Genomic DNA, 23129 nt, shown 5'->3' on the forward strand with positions numbered 1-23129 from the left:
TTTTTTTTTTTTTGAGACGGAGTTTCACTCTGGTTGCCTGGGCTGGAGTGCAATGGTGCAATCTTGGCTCCCCACAACCTCCGCCTCCCGGGTTCAAGTGATTCTCCTGCCTCAGCAGGAGATTCTCATCTCAAGCAGCTGGGATTACAGGCATGCGCCACCACACCTGGCTAATTTTGTATTTTTAGTAGAGACGGAGTTTCTCCATGTTGGTCAGGCTCGTCTCGAACTCCCAACCTCAGGTGATCCACCTGCTTCGGCCTCCCAAAGTGCTGGGATTACAGGCATGAGCCCGGCCGGGATGTATTTCTTCTGTGGCACACACCCACGTCTATCCCTAGGTGACTTTTGTTCTAAACCTGCCACAGTCAAGAAAACAGCAGCAGACCACCGTTCATTATTCTAGTATTCTTAACTCAGGCTAAGAATGGCTTTAGCATTCCATGAATAATTTGTTATCCAAAGATTAAAAATTCAATTAAAACATAGTAAGTTACCAGGCACCACCCAGGGGAGGGCACCATAATAATACTACCACCATTCTGCAGAAGCTCAGCTCTTCAGATCATATTTTCATTTCACATTTCCCTCTACTAGTCATACCTGTCTGTAGAAAGCCTGCATTCTTCAATTCTTCAATCACAGGTGTTAAGTCTGAGGCAATCTCTTCATATTCTAATTTAGTCATCTTAATCCAGCTTAATTTACGTTGAAAGAGCCTTACATATAACTTCTGACCAGTAACTGCAATAAAGTTAAGAAAAATGGTGAAAATCACTACATTTACCTTTTAAACCTAAGGTGAATAAATGTACTATTTAGAAATACACATACACTTACCTCATGTATAAGGCCGTCATTTTATGGTATAAACCATTTTGAAAGTACATTTAAACATTTGGTAACAATTATTAGTCATTTTAAAACTTATAAAATCAAGTTCCCCCTTTTCTAGCCATCAACATTTCTACTCCCTCATAAAAGCCCTAACCAGAATTCTTATTTTGTTCTCTGCTCTCAGCTTAATATGCATTATTCTGATTTAATTGAAAATAATCTGAAATAATTTTCAAAAAAAAAATGTCTAGCTTCAGTAGGGCAGTCATCTCTAACCCAGCAATCTTGACCAAGCTTCCTAATTAACCTGTTTGGTTTCAATCTCCCTATTACCCGGATTATCTTTCAATTTCAGCTAACTCTAAAACGGGTTAATTGTATTTTGAAAATTTCCAACATTTATTTTCCTTTCTTCTTTAAAAAGGCAAAATTGACCTGTCATGATGGCTCATGCTGGTGGTTTCTGTTTTCTGTTTGTTGGTTGGTTGGTTGGTTTGTTTTTGAGATGGAGTTTTGCTCTTGTTGCCCAGGCTGGAGTGCAATGGTGCAGTCTCGGCTCACTGCAACTTCTGCCTCCCGGGTTCAAGCAATTCTCCTGTATCAACCTCCCAAATAGCTGGGATTACAGGTGCCCGCCACCATGCCCGGCTAATTTTTGTATTTTTAGTAGTGACAGGGTTTCACCATGTTGGTCAGGCTAGTCTCCAACTCCTGACCTCTGGCCATCTACCCACCTCGGCCTTCCAAAGTGCTGGGATTACAGGGGTGAGCCACCGTGCCCAGCCTATGGCTCATGCTTGTAATCCCAGCACTTTGGGAGGCTGAGGCAGGAGGATCGCTTGGGACCAAGAGTTCAAGGTCATAGTGAGCTATGATTACACCACTGCACTCCAGCCTGGGCGACAGACAGAAACCCTGTCTCTAAAAGAACTTAAAAATTTTTTTAAAAAGGCAAAAACAATTAGCAGTAATTATTTCCACACACCAACAGATTGTACATGATTCTCCATTGAGTGCAAGACACATGCATATGCAGAACTTGCACTAGGAAAAGTGTTCCTATTTCTCAATTACATGGAAGCACAGAACCACCAATCACTGAAATACTCACAGGAATGCAATCAGCACCCAACCAAAGATCTGTGACTAGTTTGGAAAGAAAAGCCGATGTGCTATTATGTCCATCTTCTGGTGAGAACAGCAGAAGTAGAGATGCAAGTGGATACTACACACAGCTGTGCCCAGAGAATTATTGTTAAAAAGTAACACAAGGAATACCATAATTCCACTGTGCGAATTTAAAACAAAAATCCTTCTCTTAAACATTAATAGTAATGTTTAGGATTTTTCTCTTTTTTTATCTACTGAGGAGTCACACATGGCTGCATTTTACTAAAGGACAGTGTGACCACCACGTAAGTTTTTTCCTGCCCTCAGGGACATAGTTCCACAGAGCCATCATGGCCCTCTGAATAACACTGTAAGGACACAAGGGTGGCTTTTACTACAAACCTGCACTACTGGCTTGGAGCCAGCCCTGGCTGCCAAGGACTTGAGGCATAGACTAATATTTTTAATGTACCAATTTCAGCTTGAAAGTTTCCATTTCCTCCACACCCTGTCTTTAAAAGGCACAGTTCATGAATCTAAAATGTTGTTGGGAGAAAGAAAATATGCCCCGGGTTAGTTTGTTTTTTCCTGTATTGTATTTTATTCTACTTTCATCTTTGGGGAACAACAAAACAACCTAATGGGAAGCCTGATTACATGCTCAAAATGCAAACTCTGCTTTTCTAAGTCACATTGTATTGTTTTTTTAAGCTGGAAAAGGTTGTTTTATAACAAATGCACCTATAAATGAAAAACAGCTGCTTCCAATGTAACCAAAGTTCAGCAGGAGTAAACATCACCTGGGACAAAATCTTGTCTCTTTTCCATGCATCCCTCTCAATAAAACCTTCGAGTATGCTCCGACTCCCATGAACACTCCCACAGGGTACTCACAACACCACAGTGACTCCTTGTGGTCACTAGATTACTGCCCATCACACCATGCCCCAATCAGTGCAGCAAAAGGGGAATGAACACTTGAAAATAAACACATGCATAAGATACCTGATAACTGATAAAACTGAGTCACGATTCCCTTCTCCTGCTCATCAAAGAGCATCATATCATCTTCATTCTCAAGTACGGTTTTCAGCACCACAAGGAAACTCCGAAGGTAGTAAGGATGACCGGTTGTTTGACCAGGACCATTGCAGCTTGACCCCTGCTCCAAAGGAATGCTGCAAGGGATATCATTGTTTAAGCAACTGTTATCCTGCAAAGGAGGTTCTTGGATGTTACTCCATGCAGAAGCATCATCTGCAGAACTATGAGATTTTGCCTCTGAATCTGACAGCTGTATTTTAGCTTCTGAAGCAACAGTCACTTTTACTTCCTCACGACATGCCTCATGTTTTTCAACCACTCCTTTGATACACTCTTGCTTTACAAGACTGTCTTCTGAAGTAGACTTTAATGTATTCCCAAGAGTGAAATCTGGTGAAAATAACATGATTGCATTATCTGAGAAGCCAGGGCTGAGGGCTGATTTCTCATATTCCTGGGTAGCCTTTTGGCTTTCGGCTTCCATTATTTTACTTCCTCTTATCATATGTTCAGGAATACACTCTTCCTTCAGAGAATCACATACAAACACGTTTTCTTTTTGAGAACTGTTCTCCAAAATTTGATCCTCGTCCTCAATTTCTGAAGAGTTATCAACCAGGCTCTTAATAACTGTGGATCTGGAACTCTGTGAACTATAACCGGCAAATTCTTCATCCTTATCTATTGATTTTTTAGCCTTTATGTATTTTCTGGACAATTTAGATGCTAGGCTTCCCAAACAAATGACTTTCACACTACGATTTCTCAGCTTATCTTGATTTTTGCACACCACACCATCATTACTTTTAAAGTAGGGACTGGTCTTCTGCTTTACGTCCATTTTTGCTGAATCACTTTGGCCAGGGGTTAAATTTGTCTTTGGTGGTGGTGACTTCTTTGGTGTTACATCTTCTAAGGTAACACTGGTTAAATCTACTGTAGACATATTTGAATTTATTAAGCCCACCTGCCCTGGATCCACTTGAACGAAGTCATTGTTAGCACACATTTCATCAAGGTGCCGGTTTAAGTCATATCTGGGCACCATTTTACTGCAAACGGGGCAGGCAAGTTTAGCAGGTGGTGCATTGTTAAAACACGAAATAATAGAATTAGATGCTTTTTTCTTATTCTTGCTGATTGATAAGCTTCTACGAGGCCTTTTTTTGTCAGGAGGTTTACCTTCTGACATCATGAGTATTAGAAAAACTGGATGTTCTGAGCAATAAAACACAGGATATTCAAGGTGAAAGATAGCAATGGTTTACTTTTACTTTCTTGACTTGCAATCACCAAAAGTGGGATTCTATATGACCTCATGTTATTCGTCTAGACAATTTCTTCTTCCTACAAGAAGAAACATATGAATTAAAACACTTCCATGAATTCAACAAGGGGAAAAATGAACTCTGAAACGTGGAAGAGCAAGGTCTCCTGGAATGAAGAGACAACCCTGAGCGTGAGACAGAAGACCAAGCCCCTCCGACAAGCTGTGTACGCGATCTTAGTGTCCCTTACCATGAAATGACATAGCCGGGCTTGTAAGGCTAATTTCTAGGACATCTTTAAGACCTAAAACTATCCGTTTCTAGAAAGGGACAATTTGACCACTTCAGACCCTTTATAAGACCACCGTATGAGTAACTTTTTCTGAGTGTGATGGAGACTATCAGCCCGTGGCCCAGGGTGATGCCCGCCCCACAGGCCCGCGCAGATGAAACGCCCCAGCCCCGGGCAGCTGCGCCCAGCCGGCAGCCACCACCGCGGCCTCTGCTGCGGAGCCGAGGCCCCGGCCAGCACGACGGGCGCTGCAGGGCCAAGGCCGCGCACCTGGGGCCACGCGACTGAGCCCGAGCCACCTTCCCTGCTCCCTCGGGCCCGGCTGCCCTCGCGTCCTCCTTCCCTCGGTGCCCTGTCGCCCAAGATCCCCGCGCGGCCACCGCGCACCTCCCACCTGGCTCCGCGCGCCGCCGGCGCTTCCAGACATTCCCAGCCGATCCCCGCGTCTTGCTTCCACAGGCTTGGCAAGTGGAGGCTCGAGTGATCGATCTCCTTTCCTTTCCACGTTTAAAGGCTCCCATACCGTAGGTGGCAGAGACGGGCTGAGCCTTGGAGCGGAAACCCAGCCACCTCCTTCCTTTCCCACCCGCAGAGGCAGGCGCCAGTGCGTCCCCGCACGCCTTCTGTGCTGCTGTGCACTCTTAGACTTCTCTCCCCAGTTGGTGGGAAGGGCGAGCAGGCTAAACTTGTTTGTTGGGGGAGCAGTCAGTGTCAAAGCGAGCAAACAGCCCCCTGGGAGAAGGCGGGCGACTTCTGCAACCAACACGCAGAACTCTACTTAGGCTGACTCCCGCGAATCAGAGAGAGGGAGTTTCAGTTGGAAAACCACTGAGCTGGGTTTTCCAAAAGATAGTACTAATCACCGGTTATCTGATACCCTTGAAATAATCAAGAACCAAGAAATAAAAGGTAGCAATTAGGAAGTGATGCGTCTTGAGTATTTATAACTTCTGTTTTTAATGTAATTTATTTGTAAAGTTATATGATTTATTTAACTTTTAATAATGGCTGTGTTTAACAGCTGAAATTATTATTATTATTTTTAGACTCTGTCTCTGTCGCCCAGGCTGGAGTGCAGTGGCGCGATCTCAGCTCACTGCAAGCTCCACCTCCCGGGTTCACGTCATTCTCCTGCCTCAGCCTCCCGAGTAGCTGGAAGCACAGGCGCCCACCACCACATCCGGCTAATTTTTTGTAGTTTTAGTAGAGACAGGGTTTTGCTGTGTTAGCCAGGATGGTCTCGATCTCCTGACCTCGTGATCCGGCCACCTCGGCCTCCCAAAGTGCTGGGATTATAGGCCTGAGCCACCGCGCCAGGCCTAACAGCTGAAAATTTAACAATCAGCCCTGAAGCACTGACACCAGCGTGTTCCAGCCCACCATGAATGACCTAGAATGCGAGCTTCTTGAGATCAGGCGGTTGTGTTTGTTGCCTTTGGTTGTGTTTGTTGCTTTTACTATAACATCGCTGCTGCCTGCAGCAGTGGCTAGCATTGTGTAATTATTCATAAATATACATTGCATGAGTGCATAAATAAATGAGCAAACTGAAGAGAATAAGGACATAAATAGGTAGTTCATTAACAAGAATGTATTGATTGCCTACCTCATTCCGGGTAACATTTTAGATGTTGAAAATATGTGGCAGTGAACAATGAGGAATGGGAGAAAATTCTTCCTTGGAGGGAGGGGAAGTCCTCATGAAGGATACATTCTGGTGGAAGAAGATAGAAAAATTTAAAAAATAAACTGTGTGGTGAAATCGAAGACAAGTAAAGCTAGAAACATCTTAGGGGTGAGAGGGTAACAATTTGAAAGAATGGTAAGGAAAGGCCTCACTGACAAGATGACATTTGAAGATTGACATTGGCCTGAAGGAGGTAACGATGTGGACTCAGAGAAGGCCATGGTAGTCCAGGAAACAGCAACAGCACATGTAAAAGCCCTGAGGCAGAAGATTGTCTAGCAGACTCTAAGAGCACCAAGGAGGCAGAAGAAAGCAAAGCCAGGGAGGCAGCAGAGAGCCAGCCCATGGAGGGCAAGTGTTAGCCAATTTGTTCTGTAAAGGGCCAGGTAGTAAATGTTTGAGGCTTTTGGGACCATGTGGCCTCCATCATAACTAGGCAACACAGCTATTGTAGTGTGAAAGCATCTATAGACAATGTGTAATATATGAGTGTGGTTTTGTTCCAATAAATTTTATTTACAAAAACAGCTGGCTAACTTGCCATCCAGCTACTTACTGTGTGTCAGCACCTGATGTATGACCCTGCAGGTCATTGTATGGATTTGAGCATTGACTCTGAGTGAGATGGGAGGAGGGGAGACAAAGATTTTGAGCATAAGCTCTAAAAGGACCCCTTTCCCTGTTGCATTAAGAATAGAGCTTGAGGCCAGGTGCGGTGGCTCATGCCTATAATCCCAGCACTTTGGGAGGTCAAGGCCGGCAGATCACCTGAGGTCAGGAGTTTGAGACCAGCCTGGCCAACATGGCAAAACCCCATCTCTACTAAAAAAAACAAAATAAATAAATAAATAAATATGCCAGGCATGGTGGCACACACCTGTAATCCCAGCTACTCGGGAGGCTGAGGCAGGAGAATCGCTTGAACCCAGGAGGTGGAGGTTACAGTGAGCCGAGATTGCACCATTGCACTCCAGCCTGGTCAACAAGAGCAAAACTCCATCTAAAAAAAAAAAAAAAAAAAGAATAGAGCTAGAGCTTGGGGCACGCAAGGAGGGAAGCAAGAGAAGAAGCAAGGAAAATAGAAGACTGATGCAGTAATCCAAGGAGAGATGATGGTGGCATGGGTCAGTGTGTTAGCATTGCAATTGATAAGAAATTGTCATGTTCTGAATATATTTAGAAGGCTGAGCCAGCAGGATCTGCTCATGGTAAAGATGGTAAGGTACAAGAGAAGAGTCATCAAGGGAAACTCTGAGGGCTTTGGCCTAGCAACTGGCAAGATGGAGGGGAAAGAGTAAGAGTTCAGTTTCAGACATGTAAGTTTGCGATCATATTTAGATATTCTTGTAGATGAAAATCCTTGAATTGATTAATCAAGTCAGGTCAGGATGGAAATTAAATTTGGGAGTTGTTGGGGTTTAAATGGTATTAATATATGGGACCAAGGATTGACTGTAGGTAGAGAACTAAATGGTCAGAAGACTGAGCATTCCATAACAAAAGGCAGGGCATTGAGGAGGAGCCTGCAAAGGAGACTGAGCTGGTGCAGTAGGAGGAAGAGAGAGTTGGCAGCCGGAAAACCAAGTGACTGAGGTATGACAAGGACTGAGGGGCATTAGATGCAGGCAGAGAACTGCCACGAGGTGGGGACACAGCAGAGCCCAGAGAGTCACTGGGGCAGGGCCACCCCTGAGACCCCGGACCTCTAGAGTCACCAGTGTGCAATGCCAGCCTGGGAAACCTACAGGCACAAGACCAACCAGTGAGAGCCAGGGCATGGGCTGCACCCAATAAGGCTATGGGGTTGGGGCCACCTGGACCCCTGGGGAACCAACCCTCACCCCATTGTGACTGGAAGGTAAGACATAAAGTCAAAGATTATCCTCAAGCCTCGAGATTTAATGTTGCTTGCCCTGTTGGGTTTTGGACTTACTTGGGAGTAAACTATTCCTTTCTTCTTTCCTATTTCTCCCTTTTAGAATGGGAATATCTACCATATGCTCATTCCACAATTGTATTTTGGAAGCACATAACTTGTTTGATTTCACAGCTGGAGGGAAATTAGGCTCAGGATGAATCATACTTTGTCAGTCTTACCCATATGTTTATGTGAGACTTTGGACTTAGAATTTAAAGTTGATGCTGGAACAAGGTAAGATTTTGGTGGCTAGTGGGATGGAACGAATGTATTCATTTAAGAACATGAATTTGAGAAGCCAGGGATGGAACGCTATGGTCTGAATGTGTTCTTTAAAATTCATGTGTTGAAACTTACTGGACCTTAAGAGGTAGGACCTTTAGAGGATTAAGTCTTGAAGGCAAAGCCCTCATGGATGGGACTGGCATCCTTATGAAAGGCTTGACAGAGTAAGTTTGGTGGCTTTTGCCCTTCCACCTTCTACCAAGTGAGGACATAACAAGCAACCATCTCAAAGCAGTGAGAACAGCTCTCACCAGACACTGAATTTCCCAGCACATTGATCTTAGACCTTCCAGCCTCCAGAACCGTAAGAAATGTTTCTGTTGTTTATAAATGACCCAGTCACAGGTATTTTGTTATAGCAGCACAAATGGACAAAAACCAGTGCTTAATTTAGCCCCGAACAGCCTAGCTCTACCCTGCTGCAGCCAGCTTCTGCAGTAACAGGAATGCAGAGTACAAACTTCCACAGACTCTCCTTGACTACTGCGATTGATCCCTTGTGGATTAAAAACCAGAAAGACTTTACCTGTTACTTTGGTGGAATCTTAGTCCACATTCTCTACCCATCTGGACTAAGGCTTACTGCATTTCCATCAAATCAATATGAGAGCGTATCAGGCAAAAGGCAATTTTCCCTGGATGGGGAGGTTGAAACAATGAGCACTCGGTGGTCACAGAACACTCTGCAGACTGCAGTCTACATCCCTGGCTGTATTGAGCTTCTGTTGCTTCTAGATTCACTTGATCATAGCTGTCCTCTGCATCTGATTGTGGATAGTGCTTTATAGCCTACACTAAGCCTTTGTTCAGGTGGCATGATATCATTTCCCAAAGGGGAAAGAACTAAGGCACAGGCATAAAAATGCTATTGTTTTGTGAAATGATAGGGCAGTGGGAGAAGGAAATCAAGACCCCAAAGAGTGGGGGCCTCTGCTGTTGTGAGGGGGTTGGCTAGCTCTGTCCTCTTCCCAGCCTGCAGGCCAGTGCTTGCTCACCATACCACAGGGGCAAGCTGGCCTTGCCTTCACACAGGTCCGGGCCATGGCAAGAGCACAGCAGGATCAGCTCAGGCAGTGCCTGAACAGGAAGGGCCTGGGGACCCAGGTCCTGCTTCACCCCCGGTGAAAACCAGCCGGGCTTTGTAAATAGTTTGGAGTTTGTCTTTTCATACCATGGAATTCTCAAATATTGGCCACTGATGCAAAGAACGGTTCTCAATCATTTTATTATAAAACAGAACGATGATAAAATATAAGCTTACACATTAATATTTACATTATGTTCAAAATATATTACAGCTTTAATTTATGAACGGAAATATCCTGTCTCTTCTTCTTTGCCTTTTCTGTTTTCTTTGCATCACTAATTTGCGTTTTTACTTGATCTTGTAATTTAGAAAAGAATGCTTGAGAGGACTTTAAGGCCTTGTCTGTACCTTCATCCTGCAATTAAAAATAACACATGCTTATGCTGTAAAATGTACTGTTAAGTGAATAAAAGCCAAAAATATATTAGTACGTCATTATTATTACAACAATGTACACAACTATAAATATGAAAAAAGACTAGAATTGCAGAAAACGAAATCAGTCAGCATAGAGGCATTCTATACATTTTATACTGCTACAGTGTTTCTATAATTTAAGCAAAAAGGGAGTGGAAGTTTAAGAAAAGCTGCTGCCAGGACCCAGGTAATTGGGAGGACCCTACCTGAAAAACTCCAGAACGTTTAAGGCTGTCGTTCCCGCCAGTCAGCAGCATGCGTCTCCATCCCGCAGGTGGGCTGTTGTCTGGCTCAGACATTCCAGTCACCCAGTACTGTCCCCTCAAAGGTCCCCTTGAGCAGTTTTCTTTCCCTTGTCCTCACCTTTCTGAAGGAAGCTTTGCCAGTTTTGGTCAGCTGTTTAACTTATCCAAAGCTAGTGCTTTGTGTATTTCCCTGCTTGATCTGGACTGCTCTTTTCAAGCAGTTTTCTCCGTTTCTCCTTCTCTTTTATTTTCATATGCTTTTAGTATTTATTTTTCCTCCGCTCTCGTTTCTTGTCTGTAGCTGTTTTTTCAGGAGCTGTTTTTGTATTTCCAGCTTTATTTTCCTCCTATTAAAAAATAACCACCAACATATTCGACTTTTTTTTTTTTTGAAACAAAGTCTCGCTCCGTAGGCCAGGCTGGAGTGCAGTGGCCCGATCTCGGCTCACTGCAAGCTCCGCCTCCCGCTTCACGCCATTCTCCTACCTCCGCCTCCCGAGTAGCTGGGACTACAAGCACCGCCACCACGCCCCGCTAATTTTTTGTATTTTTAGTAGAGATGGGGTTTCACCGTGTTAGTCAGGATGGTCTTGATCTCCTGAACTCATGATCCACCCGCCTCGGCCTCCCAAAGTGCTGGGATTACAGGTATGAGCCACTGCACCCGGCCGATATTCGACTTTTTCAACAACCTCGCGAAACTGGAACGGAAGAAACTGCACAGTAGCTAGTGAGTGGGCTGCTATGTCTATGGCCAAATGCACGAAGACGCAGAGCAATCCCCACCTGCATTCCAGGGAGCTTTAGTAACACAGCACTTTACGACCTGGAATGCATTCTTTGACAGCACAGGCTCTTATAGTGATGGTTTCGTTCCCAAACTAATTCGCAAAGGTAGCACGGAGAGCTGGGTTCTCAAGCTAACAGCTCAAGAGAAGCAAGCCCTCCACAGCATTTAGATTCTAATAGGCCTCCGGGACATGCCAGAGGCAGCCTCAGCTCTGAGCTGCTAATGACAGCAACTGGACTGAGGACAGAGGGCCCAGAGACCGACGAACAGTGGAAAGGAAGGGAAACATCTCTCCAGTGAGGATCAGTTTTCTCTCTTTTCTCATCAACTACCAGCCTATCTTGCCAGGGCTGTCACCTGCACTGAGATAGCAGAGGCTCCAACAGAAGGGGTGAGTGTAGGCATAGCAAGGCAAATGAGGAGAGAAAAGGAAGGCCCAGCTGCTAAGCCAGCCAGGAGGATGAACACCTGGCAGAAACCATTATTAATGTGTAACGCAAGGGCTTCGATGTTCTCATGGCAGGGACTGCTGCAGTTGATATGTCCAGCCTCTTCAGATAACCAAATGCTCGATTCCAGACCCAGATTCCATTACTAATCACCATCACATGGATAAAATAAGCGGGAAATGCTGATGTTAAGGTATTGCTAGTATGTACGCAATGCAAGCAATTTGCTTTAAACCTGATATCATTGCTAGTATTCGGATTGGATTATAACGAGATATTGATACTAGCTATTTAAAAACTGCTTTTATAGTAACTCTCAAACCTGTACCTCATAATAAAGCCAGAATACTGGAGACCAGTGTTTGAATATTATAACATTATTAGTTTATACTCAGAAACTGCAGAGATACATTGGAGTAAAAACTACAAATGCAAGGGAAATGACATTAAATAAATGGACTCTGGCTATAATCGACTAACTTGTAACAGACACCTAAGGTTTCAACACTGAGATTTTTTTTTTTTTTTTTTTTTTGAGACAAGGTCTTGCTCTGTCGCCAGGCTGGAGTGCAGTGACACAATCTTGGTTCGTTGCAGCCTAACACTGACTTCTTACCTTGATCTCCTCTGGGGCCAGGTGAGCTGGGGTCACTAACACTCACTGGTGCTACTTCCTCCATGGTCATGGAGGGCAGATTTGGCACAACTTTAATTTCTGGTACAGGCTAGAAAAACATAATACAGTCCATGGGAAGTCAGAAAGGGCTCTAACACAAAATGTGTGAATTGTGAACCTAGTAACTTAAAGTATAATATATAAAATACTTTATGGAGATTATCTTTTATTATTATTATTATTGAGATGGAGTCTCACTCTATCACCCAGGCTGGAGTGCAGTGATACGATCTCGGCTCACTGCAACCTCTGCCACCCAGGTTCAAGTGATTCTCCTGCCTCAGCCTCCTGAGTATCTGGGATTACAGGTGCCTGCCACCACGCCTAGCTATTTTTTATATTTTTAGTAGAGACGGGTTCACCATTTTGGCCAGGCTGGTCTTGAACTCCTGACCTGGTGATCCACCGCCTCGGCCTCCCAAAGTGCTGGGATTACAGGCCTGAGCCACCATGCCCGGCCAAGATTATCTTTTTTTCACTTGCTTGCAAGTCAGCAAACCTAGTGGAGATTACTTAAAATGTTAGATATGGTGACAGCCAAAGTCCTAAGCAGACTGGCATGATGGCAGTGCTGAGGGGCGGCACAGGCTGCTTCAGGATCCCATAAGACCTGGGTATTATAGGGTTTTCTGTCTCAAAACTATTCCAACAGTATGTATTTCTACACTGTGACATTTCCACCATCTTCAAACACCAGTTCTTCCATCTCTTCCGTAACTATTCCTATCTGCCATGCACGTGGACATTCTCAAACAACCACAAATACTGTTTGGTAAGATTTATTGATTTCTGTTACTATTATCTTGACTTTGCTTACAGAAAAAAGCTAGCTCTAAGAAGTATATGGAAAAAGATACAAGGAAAGATGTTTATGAGAACAAGAGTCAAATATAGGCTCCTGATAAATTTGCCATCTTTCGGCTACTGAAAACATCTCTATAAACTTCAATATGAAATCATATTGAACTATTTTGAAAAACTAAAATGGTATCAAAATAAATCAAACCTATCAACTACAAAGAGGGGGAAAGAATGCAATGTTAATTGAAGGACCATCTGCTTCAGTTTTTTGTCTTTTTTTAAAAGAACTGCCTGAGAAATTCAGTCGTTAAAACAGGTTTCATTCTGATCCTGGGATTAAAGCGGCGACTATATATTACAGTTGCAGTAGCGCTCTTTCTTCCTTATCACCATCCTGTCCATGGACTTATTTGCTCAAGGAAACTCCACAAAAAACAAAACCAAGCCATAAACACAATAGAATCCTGGATTCCAAGTGAGAGAAAAATGAGTGTGTGAAAGAAATCATTTCTTCCACTGGACCACCAGTGGAACAGTTACTAAGAACACTGTGTTCCCTTCTAGCATTTAAAGAGAAATATGGAGAAAATGGGCTGGGTGCAGTGGCTCACACCTGAAATCCCAGCACTTTGGGAGGCTGAGGTGGGCGGATCACGATGTCAAGAGATCGAGACCATCCTGGCCAACATGGTGAAACCCCGTCTCAACAAACCTACCACTCAGGAAGGAGACCCAGACCTTCTCCAGACAGAGTTCAAATCTGAGGACTCCCTTCTTTGGGCCTCAGTTTCCCCACTTGAATTCCAAGGACCCTTCTAGCTCCTGCACTCTGGGCCAAGCTTTTCCTCTGAGCCCCAGTCAGTCTAGAGGACCAGGGCTACATCTTCCTTGGACAAAGACCCACCATAGGGGCAGCAGGGGGTAGGGGTAGGCAAGGTTCCTGTAGGGAGGTGGAGCTGGCATCAGAGATGGTGTCCACAGGCAGTGGGAGTATCGTGGCTCTGCTACTACTTGCTGGGTGACCCTGTGCCATTTCTTTCCCCACTCTGGACCTCAGTTTCCCTATCTGTTCTATGGAGATGAGATGCCTGCCTACGTATTTGGGGACTTGGAAGTGTGTGGCGAGTTGCAGTGTTTCTTAGGTGTGGTCCTGGGGCAGCCTACACCACCCCATAGAGATTTCCAGGCCCCACCCTAGGCTCACAGGACCAGAATCTCCGGGAATGAAGCCTGGGAACTTGCATTTACATGGGCATCTGGGTGATTCTGACATGATTGAAAACGCACTAATAGTATGTGCCAAGTTCTTTATAAAAGGTAAATTCATAGCTGCCTTTTACTAAACATAAATCTCACCTTCCCTTCCTCAGTGAAGGACACACACCCCAGTTGAAAGTCACTGTGCCTTTCCAGATGGAGAATCTGACCTTTCCAGTTAGATTCTGTTAACTGTTGCTTTCTGTAGTTTGTATTCCAAAACAAGGGGAATAGCTTTCCATTTTTCAATATAAATGTTGAAGTCAAATATGCTTTTTCAAACTGGACACACACTCACACAGTTTAGAATTTCAGCTATGGCTTCCTCTCAAATTACCAGCCCATTTCTGCCAGGGAGCAGTTTTTCCAGACAAGACCCTGGACAGAGGCTGCTGGGGGCCCCCTCCTCATAAGAATCACTAGATCATGACTGACCCCTAGAGGCAGCTTCTCTGCTTAACTGTCAGCCCGTGGGCTGGGTTGTGACCCCCAAAGCTGCAGCAGAAGCTTCCGCCTGTCCTGGGCCCCCCTGTCATCTGTGGGGAAAGGCCTGTTCCTTGTCTTCTGAGCCCAGCCGACCTCACAGGCATTCCACAGATTGGAAAGTGGAAGCATGTGCTGTGCTTGGCCAGGCTCTCCTGCACCCCTTTTTGGGGTGAGGCAGACTGCATTCCAGCCCCAGCATCCCTGCCATTTATTCCACCCCTCATCTCCACCCCCATACACACTCACAAGTACAAACACAGGCACAGTCATGGGCACACACCGTCCTGGACAGCACCATTTCCAGCCTCGGCAGGGCAGTCTCCTTACAGGGAAGTTAATGAGGCACTAAAAAAGGCTCAGGGGACAGGGAGAACCTCTGTGGAGAAGAGCCTCCTAGACTCGGTTCGGCCTCTGACTTGATGGGGGTCCTTGAGAAAGTTGCTTTCCCTCTCTGGTCTGTTTCCTCAGCTGAAAAATGGGGGAGGGGGCCAAATGGTCTAAGGTTCTGGAAACCTTCAAGTCAGAGCCCTTAGCTGGTGGTCAAGATGAGGGAGAGGCCCTCAGGGTCAGCCGAATGCCTGAGAGGCAGGACAGGCCCAAGGGTGAGCAACCTGAGCACATCAGGTGGGCTCAAAACTGGCACATGAGGCCGGGCGCGGTGGCTCAAGCCTGTAATCCCAGCACTTTGGGAGGCCGAGATGGGTGGATCACGAGGTCGGGAGATAGAGACCATCCTGGCTAACACAGTGAAACCCCGTCTCAACTAAAAATACAAAAACTAGCCAGGCGACGTGGTGGGCACCTGTGGTCCCAGCTACTTGGGAGGCTGAGGCAGGAGAATGGCGTAAACCCAGAAGGCGGAGCTTGCAGTGAGCTGAGATCCCGCCACTGCACTCCAGTCCGGGCGACAGAGCGAGACTCTGCCTCAAAAAAAAAAAAAAAAAAAAAAAAAACTGGCACATGAGCCCCACAGCCAGCAGAGCAGCCCTGGACTCACAAGCCCGCTCACAGCTGCCCGGTGGGACTTCACAGATGTGGGGTCCAGCCTCTCCTACTATTGCAGGGCTGGGGGCTGGGAGCTACAGATTCTGACCCCACAACTGCCTTAGACATGCCAGACACACCTATGAAATGAGCAGTCAGTTCAAATGGACACACTAAAGAAGGGCTGTGGGATGGACCCAGCTGTAGCCTGGGCTACAGACAGGCTTCCAGGGTCCTCAAGCAGCCGGCCTCTGGGGTAGCAGCTCCGGGTATGGGAGGCAGGGCTCAGAATCTAGGCCAAGCCTCCACAGGAATCCCCTCTGGAGAGCCCGGGCACTCTGCAGAAGGGGCAGCAGGTAGCAGGTGCACCAGGAGCACGTTTCATAAGGTGCCCAATATTGCATCTGCTCAGATAGGCAGCGAGTTGGAAAGTGGATGCAGTAGGCAGGGTGGCGGCTGCTCCCCACAGCCAGGAGTCCAGCCCAGCACCACCTGAGTCCGCCTCTGTCCTGCTCAATTGGGTCATCCATGCTCTGGGCCCTCTGGCCCCACCCACAGAGGGAGGGCTTTGGGGCGACCAGGTGAGCTGGCCTTTGTGGGAGGATGTAACTGACTCCTGAGCCTGGCGAGTCAGGCAGCCCCTCGCCAGCATCCCCAACCCCACCTCTGCAGCCCCCTCATTCCCTGATCCTCCCATCCACTCCCCTGCCCCAGCACTTTCCTCTGCTCACTCTCATCTCTTTTCCTGCTCCCAGGCTCGCCTGGTCACATGTTCTTCACTGTCCTCTGAGTCTCCCTCTTTCCAAGCCGCCTCCACTCTACTTGACACATTCTCCGTTAAGACACCACAGTACACAAGCTCAAGCCCCTGCACCTCACTTTTACTCCCAGACATGGGAGGGAGATGACATGGAGACCCAAACGCCACTTGGCAAGAGATCTGGGGTGTGCAGAGGGGCAGATTGGAGGCTGTGGAAGCTCCAGGAGCTCCCTGCAGGAGGCTGCATTTCAGCTGGCTATTGAATGTGGCTCTGAGCTGACACCTCTCCTTGAAGCTCCAGGCCAGGAGCCAGCTGCCAGTAGGACCCTCCATTTGGTGTCTTGGAGAAACCTTGCACTCTGTAGGCCTGTTTCGTAGGCAAATCACCACATCAGACCCAGTTGTGCACCAAACCCACGTTTGAGTCAGGGGCTCCTGCCCCGCACTGTGAGCACTCTGGCTGAGCCAGTGCCGAGGGGGAAAGAGCTCTGAATGCCAAAACAGGAGTTTCCACTCCACCTCCAGCTCTGAGAGCTGTGGGCAGGGAAGGGCGCTAGTCCAGTGTGCTGTAGAAAGACCCGTCTGCCACTGTATGGCACATGGATGGCGGGGATAGAGTGCGGGTGGAGAGAACAGAAGGTGGACAGGGCGGGGGAGGCAGGGACATGGCTGTAGCCATGGAGATGGGAGGACAGACAGGACTTGGTGGCCACTTGGATGAACCAAGGCAGGAGTCTGGAAGAGACACCCAGTTTTGTATCAGATGTGTGGAGAATGGAATGCTGTTCATCGATCAAGGGAGGAGGAGGAGGAAGAGGTGTGGCATGGGAGGAGGTAGCTGAGCTCTGTCATGAATGTCATTTGAAGTCCCCAGGGAGAGCCAGGCCTGCCAGCGCCTTCACTGCTTCAGCCGGCCCTCGGGGTGCCTGTGCTCCCTGGCCCTCTTGGCCCTCGCTTTGTAGCAACTGCAGTGGGGGACAGCTGCTCAAGGGCCCAGCATGTCTGTGTGTTTAGCCAGGGGACTGCCATGTGGTCCATGCCGAACAGAAGCTGATGGACGACCCTCTGAACAAAACCCATTACAACAACCTGATCCGCCCAGCCACCAGCTCTTCATAGCTCATCTCCATCGAGACGGAGCTCTCCCTGGCCCAGTGCATCAGTTGGTAGGTACAGAGGACACCTGTGGCTCAGGCTCAGGTGAAGAGGCAGCTCATGCCCAAGCCCCAGGCAATCAGTGTCCAGAGGAATGAAATGACTAGAGTTGACTTAGACTCAGCTATACATGGCGTGGAGGCTGGAGGAGGGTCTATGAGGTTTATAGGTGTCCAATATTTAATGAGGTCATGGTTTTGTTAACAAAAAAGAAGTGAGGGTGGGAGCGGTATCACCACTGTTTAGGCAGCCAATGGGCCTGCATAGACTCTGCTCCGCTGAGTCTCCAGCACGACCATAAGCTTCTCCTCCTCATCCTCCCAGCCCCGCCCTACTCTCTCCCCCAGCTTGCTCTGCAGGTGACCTTACAGGCTCCCTACTTGTTGGGGGAAATAAGAACCCGACTGGGGAAACTGATGGGTACAGCGGCCCAGGTGTAGGGGCAGGACCCAGGGCAGTGCAGCCTCTACTGAGCCAGGAGGGTGAGGGTCTGGAGAGTGGGCATGGCTGCTGCAGGCATGGAAAGGAGGCGCAGATGGCGGCACTCCCAGGGACCACCGTCAGGGTCTCCGTATGTGGATGTGTGCAGAGGTGGGTGCTGAGGGAGGAGGTGCAGGGAATTTCTCATCTCTCCACTGCCTCTGAGTTGGAGATGTCAGAGGGAGCCATGGCCCACTGTAAACTAACACAATGTCCCCACCCACAGGGTTGGAACCCCTCCCCTGGAAGCGGCTCTGAGGGGAGCAGTCACATATGGAGAATGCAGGGCGCTGTGTCCAGCAAGGGGAAGGAGGTCACCAAGGGCATTGACCCTTCTCTGGCCAGGTGGCTGCCTTCTGACACACCAGCCTCTCTCTCTAGCACAGTGGCCCCCACACACCCAGCCTGTCAAACCTACAGCCCTCAAGAAAGTTTTGGCCAAGTTAATGAACGGCTCCCTCTCCCAGGAGGAAGCACAGCTGAAGGATGAGGGCAGTGGAGTTGTGTATGCTCCGCCCCCTCTCTCCACAGTGGGACCTGAAAGAAGGGGGCTTTCAGCCAGGCTCACCCAGGCTGGGGTCTGAGTGTCACTGTCCAGCTATTGGCTTCTTGCTTAACAGGTGAGCCCAGCTGCTCCGGTGCACCTGCCACCCTAGTCAGGGTGAACCAGCAGGTGAGTGACATTTCTGAAAGCTTGGGGATACAGTAAATACTAGGCTGTGGGCTGCTGGGCCAGGAAGGGGTGTTTTTTTTCAGGGTTTGTTTATCTACTGACTTGATGAGGGAGGGTTGTAGGTACAACCAGTTTAAGGATGGAAATTTTGAGAGAGCAGACAGGGACTTAGTGCTGGGTAAGGCAAGCAGGTTTGTCAAAGCAGCTCCTCTGGGGAGGCCAGAATCCTGTACCAATGTCCTCAGCACATTCATCAGCTGCTGGGGAGTGCCGGACAGGGTTAAAGCACAGGAGAACCTTCTGGATGATAGGAATGTTCTATATCTTCAAAGGAGGTGGGTCACATGGGTAATGCATTTGTTAAAACTCATCAAAATGTAAAGCAGATCTGTGCATTTCACTGAATGTCAATTATACCACAAATTAAAAACATTTCTTAAAAGACAGATGGGCTGGACGCAGTGGCTCACGCCTGTAATCCCACAACTTTGGGAGGCCGAGGAGGGTAGATCACCTCAGTCAGGAGCTCAAGACCAGCCTGGAAAACATGGTTAAATCCTGTCTCTATTAAAAATACAAAAATTAGCCAGGCATGGGGGCACAGGCCTGTAGTCCTAGCTACTCAGGAGGCTGAGGCAGGAGAATTGCTTGAACCCAGGAGGCAGAGGTTACAGTGAGCAGAGATCACACCACTGCATTAGAGCCTGGGCAACACCGGGACTCCATCTCAAAAGAAAAGAAAAAAAAAAGACATGAAGGTTTTCACTGAAGGCTTGTTATACATTAGCCTCCCCACAACAGCAGTTAAAAAACCTGGACAAAAATGTGTCCCCCACCAAGAAAAACTGTTTGAAGGTAATTGGAGACCTTCAATTACCTTCAAGCCAGGGCTTGAGTGACCAGGCCTAGGAGGTGACCCTGACAGTCTGTAGTGCTTTTCCCACGTTTGGTGATTGGTTAACAGTAGAGGGCCAAGAGGCTAAGAAACTGAGTCTGAAGTGGTGGTGAAGAGGCTGGAGACCCTAGCTGAATGTTTGGCACTCACAGGGCTGAAATGACCTAATGAGAATTTGGGTCCAGTAAGGAGATCGGACCTTGGTGGGGACCCTGGAAGGGTCACCCCTAGGAGTCCAAATGAATAAAAAATAGACCAGCCCTCACAAAAACTAAAGCCTGCTTTCAACCAGCTTAGTCCCAAACTAGATGAAGGTGATCTGCCCTTACTCCAATTGTGTGCCATGAAGTCAAAGTCAATACTCTCTGGAGGCAGATAAAAGTTTACTAGGAATGCCATAAGACAAGACTAAATGAGAAAGAACAAGAAAAAAATACAATAGAAACACACATGTAAGGAAGATAAGGAAGAAACCTTTTTTTTTTTTTTTTTTGGAGACGGAGTCTCGCTCTGTCACCCAGGCTTGAGTGCAGTGGCACGATCTCAGCTCACTGCACCCTCTGCCTCCCGGGTTCAAGTGATTCTCCTGCCTCAGCCTCCCAAGTAGCTGGGATTACAGGCATGCGCCACCATGCCTGGCTAATTTTTGTATTGGCCAGGCTGGTCTTGAACTCCTGACCTCAGGTGATCCTTTCATCTCGGCCTCCCAAATTGCTGGGGTTACAGGAGTGAGCCACCACGCCTGGCCAGTATTTTGCCGCAATTTAAAATAAATAAATTTTATTTTTATTTTATTTTTTTTTTCAGGTTTGGGTTCTGACTATATTCTAAACAGTCACATGGCAGCTGACTCTTCTCCAGGTCACAGGCTTTTAGATGTTTATTATTTTTGTCTTCTTGTCATGTGCACGGTAGAAGAATGGCAGGCAAGATCTTTGGAGGGAGAAAGGCAGGGCACTGAGCACCGTGCGAGCCCTCCCCTGCTCCTTCCTGCCCACCTCACCCAAGGGCTCTACTCACCACCCTGCTTGTTGGCAGCCCCGTGCTCCTGAGGGACTGGGGTCCCTGGTGCAGACTCATTGGCACGGTTCTGGGCAGCTGCTCGCAATCCGCCACATCCCTGGTTACGGTCGCTCACAAGCGGAAACACCAGCTCCACCTGGAGGGAAAGGTGCTCAGTTGCCACGCCCGTGTCCACACCCACCTCCACACCCACCCCTGCAGAGATGCTGCATGACTTAGAGGGTCCGGAGAAATCAGAAGGCGGGAAACCAAGAGCCTAAGGGTGTCTGGGAGGGACCACCAAGGGAGACAGCAAAGCTGGGGCAGGAAGAGTCAGGCTCACCATGGCCTCCTGGCTCTCCAGTTCCTCTGGGATGCTTGGCATGGGCTGAGGTGCCTCCTCCTCCTCCCTGTCCAGTGCATCTCCTGTGGGGAGTGGCCAGAGGGCTCCTCAGACAACCCAACAAGGGAGGAAACAGTGGGCCCCCCTCTGCCCCCACCCTCACTGTGCAACCCTGGGCCAGCCCCTCCCCAGAGGGAGATCAGCAGCTGTTCTTTACTTTTATTTTTTTGAAGAGCCAACGGCTCCCTACGTTTCCCAGGTGCAGTCCCACTACCAATCAACACGGGAATTCTGACATGCTCCATTTCTGCCCTGGGCCAGTTCCCCCATTCATAGGCAACCCTGGTGTTCCCCCACTCCCAGGAGGTCACCATATCTATGCCGAACTTACTGTGAATACCTGGTCGGCATAATGACCAGCTGTTCTAAAAGTCTCCTGCAACTCCTCAATCCTACGCTGCTAACAGTCCCCCGCTCTTCCTGGGGCTCTCTCCTCTTCCTCTGAGCATCAGCTCCACCTGCAGGATAGGCGTCAGGGCAGGCAGTGGCTGACTTCCAGATTCTGGGCCCATAAACAGGGTGGCGAGGGCACAGTGGGGCCCTGTTATCTGCCCAGGCCCCTGGCACCTGGCCCCTTCCTCCAGGCCTAAGTGACTGCCTCCCTTGCCTAGAGGCCCATGCCTCCCTCTCCAGCCTCAAATCTCACACCCTTCTTCCCACCATTTAAACTGTAGAACACAGACTGGTGGAAAAGCAGAGGAGCCATCTGCTAAGTTGTGGTGAGGTCGCTCTGTATGATCTCCAGGGTTTGCATTCACCTCCGCCTGCTCCTCAAGAGCTCGGCCTTCCACCCCAGCTCCCCCAGCCTCTCCTCCAGCTCCTGCAGCCTCACCTCCTGCTCCCGCATCTTCTTCTCCTGCCTCTGCATCTTCTCCTCCTGCCTCCTCATCTTCTCCTCCTGACTCCACATCTTCTCCTCCTGCTCCCGCATCTTCTCCTCCTTCTCCCGCATCTTCTCCTCCTCCTCCCACATCTTCTCCTCCTCCTCCTATCTCTTCTTCTCCTGCCTCCGCATCTTCTCCTCCTGCTCCCGCAGCTTCTCCTCCTGCTCCCGCAGCTTCTCCTCCTTCCTCCACATCTTCTCCTCGAGTTGCTGGCTCAGGCAATTCCACAACTCATTCTCTTCCACCTGGGCTTGGAGCTTTGCTGACACACTCTGCAGCTCCTTACCCAGGTGGTCAGCCTCCTCCTGCAGCTGCTGCTGGAATAGTGAAAGTGTTGGTTTGAACCTCAGAAGGAAACAGACTCATGAGCTACCCATATAAATGTAATCTATAAAATAATGGTTTTCACCCATGATCCTTTAAAAAATATTTTGTTAATCCCTACCCTGAGATTGCGATTCCCCAGGCAGGGCTCCAATTTTTAGATTTTTAGCACACTCTAGTGGATTCTATGGTGGGACCAGAACAAGGACCCCAGTTTTCTAGCTCTTGGCTGGAGCTTCCCCATACCCTGCACAATCCCTAGACCATCGTCCCAGCCGGATGGGGCTCCCGCAATCCCCGGGGCTGCAGCCACTTGCCTGTGGCAGCAGGAGCTTGGCCCTCTCCAGCTTCCTTTCTAGCTCCTTTATGTTGAACTGGAGCTCAGACTTTTCAGATTCTACAAGTCGAAGTTTCTCTTGTAGTTCGACATTTTTCTCCTTTCACTCCTCATCGGTTATGCTATGGCCAGAGACAGTAGAGAAAGGAATGAATGAAGAACAGAAAGGAACGCTTTGGTGATCAACCCTCTGCTTTCACCCCACAACCACAGAACCGTGGCATTGGATGGGACCCCAGGAATTAAAAGTCCCAGGTGGCAGGCCAGAGAGAAGACATGAGTTGCCTGAGGCTACCCCGTGAGTCAGTGGCACAGCCGGCACTAGAGCTTCACTGTGCACACATGAAAACCTGTATGAGCCTCTCACCATGCCCACCTGTACCCCCACCTCCCAGCACACCCCCTACGCTAAGAGCCCCCAGACCTCCCATCCCACCGTCCCACAATGTACGTGTTCCTGTACAGTTCCAGACTCAGCACGTCCCTCTCCTTCCTTAACTCCTCGATGTACTGCAAATAGAGAAAGGTGAAGTCAGGATAGAGCAGGCAGAGCAGCGGCTGGCCGACCAGGAACAGCAGCCAC

General features: G+C 48.1%; 3 protein-coding genes and 2 pseudogenes across 3 annotated transcripts in view; 1 reads left to right on the top strand and 4 right to left on the bottom strand.

Annotated features, from left to right (window-relative positions):
* The window catches only part of FAN1 (FANCD2/FANCI-associated nuclease 1), a 33984-nt gene extending 29024 nt beyond the window's left edge, over positions 1 to 4960 (bottom strand). Inside the window, exons 1-3 of the mRNA XM_011949251.1 lie at positions 4822 to 4960; positions 2953 to 4338; positions 604 to 744 (exon numbers count right to left, since the gene is read on the bottom strand). Coding sequence (XP_011804641.1) covers positions 604 to 744; positions 2953 to 4186 — 1375 coding nt within the window. The 5' untranslated portion in view covers positions 4187 to 4338; positions 4822 to 4960. The remainder of the gene's footprint in view (positions 1 to 603; positions 745 to 2952; positions 4339 to 4821) is intronic.
* Positions 4961 to 9733: 4773 nt separating this feature from the next.
* Positions 9734 to 14919, bottom strand: LOC105516914 (annotated as a pseudogene).
* A 275-nt stretch (positions 14920 to 15194) lies between these two features.
* Positions 15195 to 16656, top strand: LOC105516915 (annotated as a pseudogene).
* A 2213-nt stretch (positions 16657 to 18869) lies between these two features.
* LOC105516916 (golgin subfamily A member 6-like protein 1) overlaps positions 18870 to 23129 on the bottom strand; it is a 65242-nt gene continuing 60982 nt past the window's right edge. Inside the window, 6 exon segments of the mRNA XM_011949260.1 lie at positions 18870 to 18961; positions 20617 to 20833; positions 20942 to 21024; positions 21105 to 21211; positions 21333 to 21503; positions 21760 to 22082. Coding sequence (XP_011804650.1) covers positions 18870 to 18961; positions 20617 to 20833; positions 20942 to 21024; positions 21105 to 21211; positions 21333 to 21503; positions 21760 to 22082 — 993 coding nt within the window.
* The window catches only part of LOC105516910 (U3 small nucleolar ribonucleoprotein protein MPP10), a 14324-nt gene continuing 14149 nt past the window's right edge, over positions 22955 to 23129 (bottom strand). Inside the window, 1 exon segment of the mRNA XM_011949257.1 lies at positions 22955 to 23056. Within this exon segment, the coding sequence (XP_011804647.1) occupies positions 22955 to 23056 (102 nt within the window).

The sequence above is a fragment of the Colobus angolensis genome, unplaced genomic scaffold (genome assembly GCF_000951035.1).
Source record: "Colobus angolensis palliatus isolate OR3802 unplaced genomic scaffold, Cang.pa_1.0 Scaffold294, whole genome shotgun sequence".
Taxonomy (NCBI): Eukaryota; Metazoa; Chordata; class Mammalia; order Primates; family Cercopithecidae; genus Colobus; species Colobus angolensis.